General features: G+C 60.8%; 1 protein-coding gene across 2 annotated transcripts in view; it reads right to left on the bottom strand.

Annotated features, from left to right (window-relative positions):
• SPEG (striated muscle enriched protein kinase) overlaps positions 1 to 3,828 on the bottom strand; it is a 31,083-nt gene extending 27,255 nt beyond the window's left edge. For both annotated transcript variants that reach the window (XM_027734714.2, XM_039381813.1), the window contains exons 1-2: positions 3,586 to 3,828; positions 372 to 411 (exon numbers count right to left, since the gene is read on the bottom strand). In XM_027734714.2, the coding sequence (XP_027590515.2) occupies positions 372 to 411; positions 3,586 to 3,618 (73 nt within the window). In that variant the 5' untranslated portion in view covers positions 3,619 to 3,828. The remainder of the gene's footprint in view (positions 1 to 371; positions 412 to 3,585) is intronic.
• Positions 3,829 to 12,432: the final 8,604 nt, after the last annotated feature.

Genomic DNA, 12,432 nt, shown 5'->3' with positions numbered 1-12,432 from the left:
ACTGCTCCCCTCCCCTGCACTGTCAAGGCATAAGGGGGAGCCACGCTGCTTCCTCCATTCCAAGCCACCCCTCTGCAGCTTGGCACACCGCCAGCTGCCCCATGCACTGCCACTGCCATTGCATCAGGCTCCCCATCCTGGCCACAACAGCCTGGCAGCCCCTAAGGAAGTAGAGCTGCAGGGCCAGGAGCAGACCAGCCTTGTGGGGAACACTATGAGTCCCTGGCTGACCAGGACCCTATTTTGGGGTTGGCAAGATGCAGCCCAGCCCTGCCTAGCCTCTGCTCGCTGCCCCATGCAGCATGGTGGAGGACCCCATCCTGGCACACTTGGGGTGGCGGGGGGAGTCGGGTCCTGGTAACTCAACGCACCATGCGTGAAGCGCCCGAAGCGCCGCGAGTGGCCTGTCTTCTGCAAAAGAAAAGAGAAGAGAGTGTTACCCATGGCAGGGCGATACGCACCTGCTCACACACGCACACACGCACACTGCTGGCATGGAGCACCCGCACGCACACACCCCACCCTGACACACGCAGCGCTGCTCACACCCACAGCTGCTCACACACAGTCCGGCACAGCGCACGTGGTGCTGCTCACACCCTCCCACTGGCAGGGCACACCCGGCACCACACACACGCACACTCGCTGCACACCCGCAGGGTACCCACAGGCACACACCCCCACACGCACACAGAGATGGATGGGTGTAGGTGGGCACGTGTAGCGCATGCCCAGCCATGCACACACACTCACATACACCTGTGCGCGCACGCACACACACACAGAGTCCCCCCGGTGATGGCACTGTGCACCCCATCCTTGCGCCTCAGCCCATGCCCAGGAGTGACTGCCCTGGGCAGCACAGGTGCCCCAGAACCGCTGTCTGTAGCCAGCACCACCTGCAGCAAAGTCTTTGCCTGGGCTGCTGCCAAATGCCCCTTCAAAGCCACCCAGCCAGTGTGGAGACTGGGCCAGCAAAATGTCTTTCAAGCACTGGCCCAGGCACTGCCATGGGCACTGTCCCAGCCACTGTCCCCCATCCCCAGAGGAAGCTGTGCCAGTTGCAAGAGAGGCTGCCTGGCACATGCAGCACGGAACTGGCCCATCAGTGCAGGGCTTGAAGTGTAGGGGTTGTGCTCGCCCACGCTGTCTGGGCAGGCAGGTGGGACCTGAGCATGGTTTGGAGATGCCAAGAGCTCCCTGCCAACTTGGCTGCCCTCTGCGCCGCAGCCCAGGGCTGGGCACCTACTTGCCAAGGGAGGGAGGGACGGGCTAAGGGCAGCCTGTCTGCCAGGCTGTGCACCAGCATCATCTCCCAGGAAAGTAGAGGGATGGGGTGATCTCCAAGGCAGGCAGGAGGGGGAATGTGGAGTGCAGACAGGCAGGGTTGGGCTGCCAGGACTAAGCATCCTTCCCAGTCAGTCTGGGTGACAGTGTCTCCCCAGGACACTGACATCCCATGCCCCATCTCCCCAGCGTGGAGCCTAGGGCTGGACACCCAGCTGTCTTAAAGCCCTTTGTTCTGCCAGCCCCTCCTGCCCCCCACAGCTCCCAAGCAGGTCATGGACAGCTAGACCCCAGGGACAGGCAGCCACCAGGATCAGACAGCCAAGCATGGCCAGCAGTTAGTTGCCCTTGGAAGGGCAGCAGGCTCATTTTACATGTCCCAGAGCTGCTGCCACTGTAGCAGCAGCCCCTGCACATGGGCAGAATTTGGGGGTTCCCACCAGCCCCCTGCCTGCATGCAGTGCTGACCAGAGGGCAGCGGCTGCACGAGACACATTTGTATTCAGGCTGAGCCAGGCTTCACCTCCCCTCCTCGGCTGACTGTGCTGGTTCTGGCTGGCAGCCCGTCTTCCAGGCCAGGGAAAGATAGATGAGTGATTAACTGCACCATCGGCGGATAATTCCCCCATTAAAAAATGAAAATGCAATTGAGTGCCATTATCGGGTACTCTTGTGGCTTCCCCAGGGACTGGCGCCATCAGCTCCCCATCAAATATGGTGACTGCACCCAGCAGGCCTGGGCTGGGCTCCGTTGCCCAGAGCTACGAGACCCCTCCCCTCTGCCTTACAACCAGTCCCTGCGGGTTCAGGGCTCCCCACAGACTGGACCCGCCTCGGGCACACAGCACCCACCCACAGCCCATCAGGAAGCAAGCACTGGGTGATGCAGTGTCACCCCCAACCAGGAGGTGAAAAGGGGGCAGGAGCAGCTCGGGGCTCACTGTGGGGCCGGGGTCTGCACAAAGGTGACAGACGGAGAGCAGAGGTGATCCTCCTACCTGAGATTTCATTTGCATTTGGGGTGGAGGAGCCCCAGGAGCATGCTCTGTGCCTACCCAGCCCAGGGTGGAGAGAAGAGCTGGCTGAGACCAGCACCCAGTTTCAGCCCTGCCCCACAGGGCAGCTAGGTGAGGTCTTCTTCCCGTGTGCTAGACATGGATCCACCTGCTCAGGTTGGGGTCCTGCCCTGGCCCAGGTATGGGACATCCGTCACCATGGCCATAGGGCCAAGAGGAGTCAGGGGAGTGAAGAGCTCCTGGGACCATGGAGCCTGCCACCACCTTACAAGTGGAGCCCAGCACCACACGGAACTGGTGCCACTCGTGACAGGCAGACAAGGAGCAGGGATGCAGCGAGGAGGAGAGGGAATGTGTGGCTTGCCTGGTGCAGAGACACAGCCACTGTGGGTGTTCTGATACTCCCCCATGCTCGGCCAGCGGTGCAGGACCCTGCCCCACCACACGGGCAAGTCCCTGGGCTTGCTGCCCCCAAGGGCGTATGGGGCAGCCAGGCTGTGCAAACCCCCCTGCCCCAGAGGGACGCCCAACACCTGGCTCCCAGCGCCCCTGCAGACCTGTATCCCCCCAGTGCATCCTGCACCCCTGGGAAGGAGCTGCGGGTGACAGCCGCTCCCCGGTCCCTTCTGGGCCACCAGGCGGGGTGACAGCGGGGAGGCTATGTGCCCGCATTGGGTCTATATGCCTCGGGGAACTGGGGCTTGGGGGCTTCCTGGAAGTATGCTCTCCATCCTCCACCCCCCGCCGAGGCCAAGTGACGTCCTTGTTCCTTGCTCGGCAGCGGAGCGTGCGGCGGGCCCGCGGAGGGAGCCTTGCCTGTGCCAGGCATGCTCCTGACGCGGAGGGGATGACGCATGCAAAGCCTCGTCTCCAGCTCCGTGACCACCGGCAGCGGGGCTGGGGGGAGCCATGAAGCAGCCTCCATTTCCCCCCGGCTCCAGAGGGCAGCGAGGGGAGAGAGCGGCGTGGGGGAAAGCCCCCGACGGGTGTCCCATCCTGGCTGCTGGCACAGGCGGTGCTGAGCCCCTGCCCCCTGCCCCTCCTGCCCGGGCTGGCGAGGCCAGGCAAGCAGCTGGCGGCTCTGCAAGCGGGGCTGGAGCCGGCGATGGGCAAAGCCCTGGGGAGCTCCGGCGGTAACGGCAGGGCTGGAGGAACATCCCCATCCCCATCTTTATCCCCATCCCCATCCCCGTCCCCACTAGCATCCATTCGCATCCCGATACGCTCCCGGCACTGCCCCCTCCTCCCGGCACCCGCCGGCGCGGCAGCCCAGAGCCCTTACCTGGAAACGCTTCTTCACCCAGATCTTCTTCATGCTTCTGCAGAGCCCTGCTGGCGCGGTGACGCCGGCTCAGGCCCGTCAGGACGGCAGCCCGCTCCCGGCGGGGTCCCCTCTGTCAGCACGCCGGGGGGGCAAGCGGTGCTCCGTGCATCCTCCACCGCCGGCAGCCGAGGACGGTGGAGGGAGAGGAAGGGGCTAGCCAGGTTGGGCTCTCAGAAGGGCTGGAGCATGAAGCATCACTGGAGCGCTCCTCCCTCCATCCTTCCCCCGCCTGCCTCCGCCTCCGCCTCCCCGCCAGCCCTGGCACACAGTGACAGCGGCGGGGGACAGGCAGGGCACAGGTGGTGCCGTCGTTGGGGGGGGGGGGAGAGAGGTGCAGCTGGGGCGGGCACATGGCCTCCCCTCCTCTGGCTTTGGCTGTACAGCACCCAGGACTCCGAGTCCCTTGCCAGGCAATGTGGCTGTACCACTGTTCTCCATCCTGCCCCACAGCTTGGGACAGGGGTTCTTCTCTCCTAGGACACAGACCACCACTGCAAGTCCCACATGAAGGCCAACTGGAATAGCAACAGCACAACACACCACACCAGCACTCCATGTGCTACCTCCAAAGTGTCCCCAAACAGGGCAGTTTCACTGCCACAGCTGCCACAACCCTGCACCTAGCAGCACAGCCAGAATGTGCTATGGCACTGCCCAGCCAAGATCCAGGTTTGCCATCACTCTGCCAGCCTCCACGCACTCCCCCACATCTTCCAGTCACTGGCAATGCAGAAAGATCCCCTTACCAAGACAGGTGTGGGTCACAGCGCTGCTGACCTGCTTGTATGTGACAGGAGCTAATATGGGCACAGTCTTTCACAGCAATCCCCCTGGCAAACCACATGGTCTCCATCCCCAAGCACCCAGTGCTCTAGGGCAGACCTGCCCCCCCGGTGTCTCAGGGCCCACACAGGATGGCAGGGCTGGGCTGCTCAGCCCTGGGGTAGCATCACTGCCTCGTGGCTGGGGACACAATCTTGACCAGGGAAGGTAGGTTGTTCTCCCTGTCCATGTGGCATGACACACCCAAGACATCCCCTTGTGCTGGGGTGAGGACCCACAGCACAGCTCAGAGCCAAGAGTGGGTGCCCAGGACTGAGCTGTGATGGGGCTCCTAGGATGTGGGCGGAAGCTGTGGGTGGGAGTCCCCATTGAGGCTGGTCAGGGCCATTAAGACCTATTAGTGCTCCTGGGGTGCTGGCACACCTTCCCTAGCTGACTGTCCCCACCCCTGCTGGCCTATCCCTGTCCTCTGGGTGATGCTGCAAATAGGACAGAGGGGCAGTTTCAGCCCCACAGCCTCAGCAGGGTCTGCCCTGCCTGCCATGCCACCCACAGCTCTTGGTGCCCACAGCTCAGTGCCCTGCCTCACCAACTCACCAAACCCCACCATGCTCATCAGCCCCCTTCCCAGGCTCCTGGATAGGCTGCCAAGGTCCCAGCCCCATCAGCTGTTTGCGCTGCCTCCTCCCACTGCAGAGCATCCATGGGGACACTGCTGGAGGCCTCCCCACCCTATGCTTGTCCCCATGCTGTTCACCTGTCCCCTGGGGAGGCAGCCACCCCACAAATGGCTGCACACAGGCATCACGCTCCCCATGATCCTTGGCAGCGCTGGCAGATTTTTTTCTGCTTCCCCTCCCAGCTCATGACTCCAAACGTGAGGCTTTTCATGACTCCATAATAACTTGCAAATTACCCAGTACAAAAGTAGCTGTTTATACAACATTTCTGTCAGTCCCACAATTTGAGTGATGCTGCGGAGTTTCCGTGGAGACCCTGCACGTCAGACGAGTCCTACAAATGCCAGAACTGGCATTAAGGGAATCTCCTGTCAGAGCCAGAGGTCTCTGCTGGGCTCCCCAGCATTGGGGACAGAGATGGGTACCCCTGAGCCAGGGCCAGGTAAAGGGGTGAATTATGGGGCTCATGTCTGTCAGAATACCTGCACCCAGGGTTTCCCTGCCAGGTGCTGTCACCCTGGCTGTGCATGCCTGTGATCCTGATGCATACCCACCGAGCCTGTGCCTTTTTTTCACACTCCAGTGGGATTAAAAGCCTCATCAGGGATGCTGGGAAGAAGCACCAAGGCTTGGATTTGGACCATGGTGGTGCCAGGGCAAGGGTGCTGTCACCACAGCACCCTCAGGTCCAGCTCCAGTGCTGGCCCCAGGGAGCGACCACCTGTATCCAGCCAAAATATGGTCACTCTTGTATCCTCCGACTGACAGATCTGCTGCCTCATTGGCCACGGCTCCTGGCTGGCTGGGCACAAAGCCCTTCCCTGCAATTGTGGCTCTCTAGCCATCCCTCAGCAAAAGCCTCAGGAGTGACTGGTCTGCCCCAGAGATGCTGCACTCCTGGGAATAACTGGGTCACCTCCAAGGGGCTGTGCCAGCTGCAGGGACCAAAAGTCCTTTCCAGAGGCAACAGCACCTGCAAATCCCTGCTCCAGGGCAAAGCCAGAGTCTGCAGAAGGGGTCTTTTATGGGAGGTGATGGCTGCCTGCACCCAGGGCAGCCCCTCTGCCCTGCCCCAGCCCATGGGTAGCCCTGACACTGCCCTGCTCCTGTGCAGGTCAGGGACATAGGGCAGGGGATGGGAGCCAATGCAACCATAACATGGACAAGAGGCAGAGCTGAAGCAGGTCACCCATTGCCACCCAGCTCCAGCTTCACCCACTGGACACGCATTGGCCCTGAGCAAGGCAGACAGCAAACATTTGCTCAAAATGCAGAATCAATTCCACTGTTCCAAGAACCGAAGCTCTCTATGCCTTGCTGGGCCTCTTAGGAGCCCTGCATGGATCCTGATCCAGCACCACATCTCCAGCCTGGCACCAGCGCCCAGCCCCAGCCAACAGCCCACTTTTCTCCATGCTTGAATAATTGATGTTGGTGTGTGCATGCAGCGTCTTGGGTAGGAGGAGATCAGGGCATGAATCTTTCATGCATTTGCACCTTCCGGAGCTGCTGGGGATGGTCTGCAGGAGGAGGTGATGTTCTGGGAGCCTGGGAAGGTGGGGACCATCCCCAGTCCTGTCCCCAGGGGAAATAAGTACAGCAGCAGGATGTCCCTTGTCAATGGGCAGGGCAGCACCACAGCAGTTTTTGGCCCTGGGCAAGAGCAGTACTGTGCTGTGACCCCTCTCCCAAGGGCTGGGACACCCCAGTGCCCTCCCCAGCATCACTTTCCCTTGCTGCCATGAGAATGGTTCCTGAGCACACAGTGCTCACTGCAGGCCGAGAGCACAAGGATGCAGGACAGCAACGTGACCTTGGCTTTGGGTGCCTGAACATAGAGCAGGACAGCAGAAGGCATTTCATCTCTGCCCTGCCAGCCCCACTCCCGGCATCCCCCTTGCCAGGACTGAAGGGCTGCATGCAGTGGGTGGGGGAAAGCAGGCATGAGTGCAGGCAGCAGGGTGGAAGTAACCAGCCCTTTCCCAGTGCTACCATGCCAGGGCAGTAACCTTTTGGTGTCAGGAGGCGGGAGGGGCACTGGGAGTGCTGGGAGGAGGAAAAGGCTGTCATCCCATCATGCAGTCCTGAACGTCGGTGCTATATTTACCCAACTGCAGGCCTGGGTTTCGGCCTCACGCCTGTAACACAAGCCCTGCAGCCCGCCAGAATCCGAGGGGACGGCACATTCCTCAGCAAAAATAACCCCCCAGCAGCAGGCGAGAGGGCAGGGGTGGAGGTGACTGACTGGACAGCTGCACCCACCGCCCTGCTCACCGGGGAGCAGCACTCTCACTCCACCAGACCTGGGATGGGGACCCAGCACATGTGGCCACCACACCAGCCCCCTGCCCAGGTGGCTGGGGGCAGAGCTGGGAGCTGCTCTGGGGCAGCTGGCATTCAACATGGGCATGGCACCACGAAGTATGGGACTAAAATTAGGCACTGAGATAAATGGCCAGAGATGCCGAGCCATCGGGGATACTGTTATCACAGCCATCCCCAGTGGGGTTCATTGTCATCGCCATGCACCACCAGCTGAAAAATAACGCCTACACTGTCCCACTGTAACTCCCTGCACAGGAAAGGGCTTTGCAGGGCCACCACACACAGGCAGCTCCTGCCCCTAAATCCAGGCAGGTGCAAGCTGTTCCTTGGGCAGAGGAAAGGTTCCAAGGCAGTTTGATTGCTGAGTCCAGGTGGAGGCAAACAGAGCAAGACTCTGCACTGGGAGCCCAAGATGGACACATCCAACCTTGAAACAAGAGGCAGTTTGGATGGGGAGGATCAGGCAGTGCTGGCACAGTGAGGGAGGGCTGGGCTCTAAAAGGATATTAGCTCAGGTTCTTAAGAGGTGGTTTAATCCAGTTTACAGGGAAAAAATTCAGAAGATACAGCTGAGAGGTGATAGAGGCTTTAGCAAGCCTTGTGGCAGTGGAGCCATGGTGGGGACCAGGGCTAGCTGGAAGGGTGTGGAAGGAAGATCTCTGAATGGACCTGGGAAGCCCCTGGATCAGCCTGGTGCTGGTGTGAGAAGAGTCAATGCACCCTACCTGCACCCATGGAGCCAGGGCATGAGGGAGAACCTGCAGCAGGAGAAGGACAGAGCAATGGGACAAGGGGAAGATGGCATGGTACAGTGGGGATGGTATGCCCCTGGTAGCCCCTGCCCCTGGCTGTCTGGACAGCCCCACACATGTGCTCCCCACTCCCCTTGCCGAGCACTGACGCACTCAGGGAACCTGGGAGAAGAGCAGGAGAAAATCATTAGTGGGGTGGAGCGACAGATTCAGGGCAAGAGATTAGAAGAGCTAAATCGGGCTTGTGTGAGCAAGGGGGACTGCTGAGCTGGTGCAGGAGGAGCTGCCAGGGCTGAGTGCAGAGATGGGCAGCATGGAGCCCCCCTTAAGCCACCTGAGCCACCCTGGGAGAGCTGATGCTGGCCCCAGAGAGAGCTGCAGCCTGGCCTGTGCACCACAGAGAAAAGGGGGAGGACTGGACTCTGTGCTCACCAGAGACCACAACCCATCAGAGGCAAATGGAGCAAGGGCATCCCAATACCTCTAGACACAGGGGATTGAGACTGCAAGTCCAGAGAAAGACTTCATCCTGCCCGGGGACCTTGCCCCACAACTGGCTGATGACCTGGCTCACAGAGTGCCCCAGGGAGCAAGGATGCAGTGTCCCTTCCCAGTATAAGGATAGCGAAGCCATGAGTGGAACTTCCACAATCCCTGGAGAGCTAGGTCTTGGTGGGAAGTGTATGTAGGCCCTAAGCAACCAGGGCCTCTATGCCAGAGGCCAGTGAGCCATGGCACATGTCCCGGCAAGGTGTCAGGGCAGATGGGTGTAGAGCGGTGACACAGCTCCTCTCTTCACACAATGACCTGTCTCACTGCTCAGCTGGTGGCAGGGAGAAAGTGGCCACAGGAGGTGAACATGTTGAGTGCCAGAACCCCTCAATGGGGCCGGGTGATAGGGCTGGACCCCCTCTGCATCCCATCCATCATCTCCACATCAGCATCCAGCAGGACATGGTGCTCCCTGGGCACTGCCACGTCACACCACAGAGACTGTTCTGCCCTGGTGTGGGGACAAACCCACACTGGGGGCTGCCCTACTCCTCACCCATCCCTGTGCCCCAGATTGTGCATAGCACCAGAGGCATCTCTGCCACAGGGCTGGTTTTTTGGGTGCCTGTTTGCTCAACGGTGGTGCGTCCACAGCCAAGAGCCTGCTGGGAGGAGTGCCCATGGCAGGGTGACATTCACACTGCACGTTAGGCAGTCCTGGCTGCTCGGTCCCTCCCTCAGCTGTCCCAGAAAGGCAGTGGTGAGGGCCAGCAGCTGGGAATTGGGAGCAGGGACGAGTGCGTCAGCACAACGGGAACGGGCACCTGGGGAAATCAGACTGGGCCATGCTGCTGGGCAGAGGCAGTGAGGCCCAGGCTGGTGTGAACATGGTAAGGTGCAGCTGCACACCAGAGTGTGAGAATAGGGTGATACCCTGCTGCCCCACCCCTGGGACAGTGCCTGTCTCACATTCTGCACACATCACACCACACATCCAACTGCACAGTGACACCATTCCCAAAGGTGTGATGTACAGTCACTCTCTGCAGATCCACTGCAGGGCAGGACCCCTCTTGCATGCTTCTCCAATCCTCCTGTTATCCCACCAGGCTCGTGAGCAGCACATACATCTTCTTCCATCCTCCAAACACCACTTTTCCAGACTCCTGGCTCTCAGAGCACAATACCTCCTATTCCTCCAGTGCTCCTCTTCAGCACTGCCAGCATTCCTTCTGACCTGCCACTGCCATCCAGTCCCCCCTCAAGGAACAACATCTCTGGTGTGCCTCCTGTGCTGCAGCTCCTTCCCTGGAATCTCAGGGCTCAGCATTGCTTTCCTCACTCCATGCCCTCATTGTCCCCGTGCAGGCAGCTCAGCTCACATTTCAGAGCAGTGCCACCAGCCTCCACATTTCCCAACACTTCAGTGTCTCAAGCAGGTTGCATCCATCCTCCATGGGGAAATGGCCTCCATTTGTGCCAGGGAAGATTTAGTACTGGAACAGGATGCCCAGGGAAGTGGTGGAGTCACCATCCCCAGAGGTATTTAGAAGACATGCAGTTGTGTCACCTGGGGACATGGTTTGATGATGGACTTTACAGTGATGGGTTAACAGTTGGACTCAATGATCTTAGAGGTCTTTTCTGACACAAATGATTCTACGACGTGATTCCATGATGATGGGGCAGAGTGGGCTGAGCCCCAAGCCTGCCTGGCCCCTGTACAGGATGAGGCCTACTCCCTGTCTGGCTGCTGCACTCAGGGGTCATGGTGATGAGCAGAGGGGCTGCCACAGGGACGAGCAAATGCTGTTTAATTTTCCTTGGCTAATTAACCACTAGGAATCGCCCACTGCAGGGCACAGGCTCCACCTACTTGTCAGCCCTGCCTCTTACCATGTTGTGTTCCTCCACCCAGCCCCACCGGGGTCCCTGTTTTCCCAGTGCAGCTCCAGTGCCTGGTAAAGCTGTGATGGTGATACCACAGAAGTTCTGCCCACGGACAGCTGGTGCTCAGGGTGTATTGGGGACCGTGTTGGTAGCTGTGGTGGGTGGTACCACCAATGCCGTGCGCCCGACCCCCATACCTATCTCTCTCTGTCTCTATCTCTCTCTCTCCTCCTGCCCTGAGCAGGCTTGGCATCACATGCTCCTGACACCTCTGTGCCCAGCCCTGGCACCCAGCCTTGCCTGGCAGTGAGTACTGCAGCCACATGCTCGCTCCAGGCTGGAGAGCCACCCCGGTGCTGCCGGCACTGGGCACCCCAGCCTGCAGCAGGGTGAAAACAGCAAAGCTCAGCAGCCCTGTCTGGCCCCAGGGCACACACTGAATCAAGAGCTTGCAAAGCACCTCTGCCACCCTCGGCAAACCTGTGCTCCCATCTGTGCCAGCACACCCGTGCTGGCAGCCACGCCACCCTTACCTTCCATGTCAATGATGGCCAGCACAGCACTGGTCATGGCTTCTCCCCGCCCATTTTCAGCGACACATGTGTACACGCCGGCGTCCTCCTTCTTGCTGTCTCGGATCCAGAGGGTGCCATACTCCTCCCCGCCCTGGGGCAGCTGCTCTTGGTTTCGGTACCAGCGGAGGCTGGGCCGGGGGTTGCCCACCACCACCACCCGCAGCCGGATGTCACAGCCAGTGCCGATTGCAGCGTTCTTCAGTTTCCGCACAAAACACGGTGCCGCCAGGCGAACCGGGCCCTCCTCGGGCACTCGCGGTTCCACTGTGACCTTGGCACGCTTTGGGGGGATGCCGGGGCTCGGCGGGGCTGCACGGGGCTCTCCACCATCCCTACTCGTGCCACCACGTCCCTGTGCTCGGTGCATGGTCTGCAGCTCCCCCACCACCACCCGTGACTCCTGTCACCCCAAACCAGCACGTTGTGCCCCTCTTTTCCCCCTGCCTGCAGTCTGGGGGTGTTGGGTGCCTGCCAGGGGCACCGGGGCTGTAGCAGCCCCCCGGTCCTGATGCTGTCTAGTTCAGCGTCTCCCCCCCGCAGCCTGCAGCCCTGAAGGTCGAAGTGCTGTGGGTAAGCAAGGGGATATATTTAGGCCGGGGGTCGGGTTCCTGCTTGCCCAGCCGCCGCTCACCGAGCGCCCAATGCAGCGTGGCACTCATACCCCATGCTCCGCTGCGACCCCAAGCCCGCCCAGCACCTCGGCACCTGCTCCTTGCCAGCCTGGGTACGAGTCCCACGGTGCCGGCCGCTCGCTGAGCCGTCCCAGTGCTGGGGCCGTGGCGTCCCCCCCCTCACCCGTCCCGTCCCGCACGGCCCCCGGCGAGCTGTGCTCTCTCTGCCCCCTCTCCTGAAGTGGCAGCTGCCTCTGATATGTCACATTCCTTGGCTAGGTTCCCCTTCTCCGCGCCTGCCGCCCTGGGCCTGCAGCTCAGCTCCACTTGCAAAGATAGAAAAGGGCCAGCACCTTTCCATATTAGCAGAGAGGCTCGTGGGGAACCTAGGCGACCTCCCCCTCTTCCCCTTCTCCGGCAGTGTCATTGGATCAGGGCAGAGAGAGACCCTGGCGGCATGTGGAGGGAAAGGACACCATCATACTTCCTGCAACGCGAGACCCCAGGCAGGAGCCAGCCTGAGGGGCCCCTTCGTCCCATTCGCAGCAGGCAGTAGAGGCGGGGATCCCAGCATCCCTGATGACCCCAAATCCATCCTCCCAGGGGGCTGCAAACACAACAAGACTGTATTTCCCTCACCAAGCCCCTGCCTCACTGCCTAAGGGTAACCAGAGTCCTGGCCAGCCCTGCTTGGAGC

The sequence above is a fragment of the Pipra filicauda genome, unplaced genomic scaffold, assembly GCF_003945595.2.
Source record: "Pipra filicauda isolate LSUMZ 115617 unplaced genomic scaffold, ASM394559v2 scaffold241_size1546129_pilon, whole genome shotgun sequence".
Taxonomy (NCBI): domain Eukaryota; kingdom Metazoa; phylum Chordata; class Aves; order Passeriformes; family Pipridae; genus Pipra; species Pipra filicauda.
This window is presented reverse-complemented; position numbering and strand designations above follow the sequence as displayed.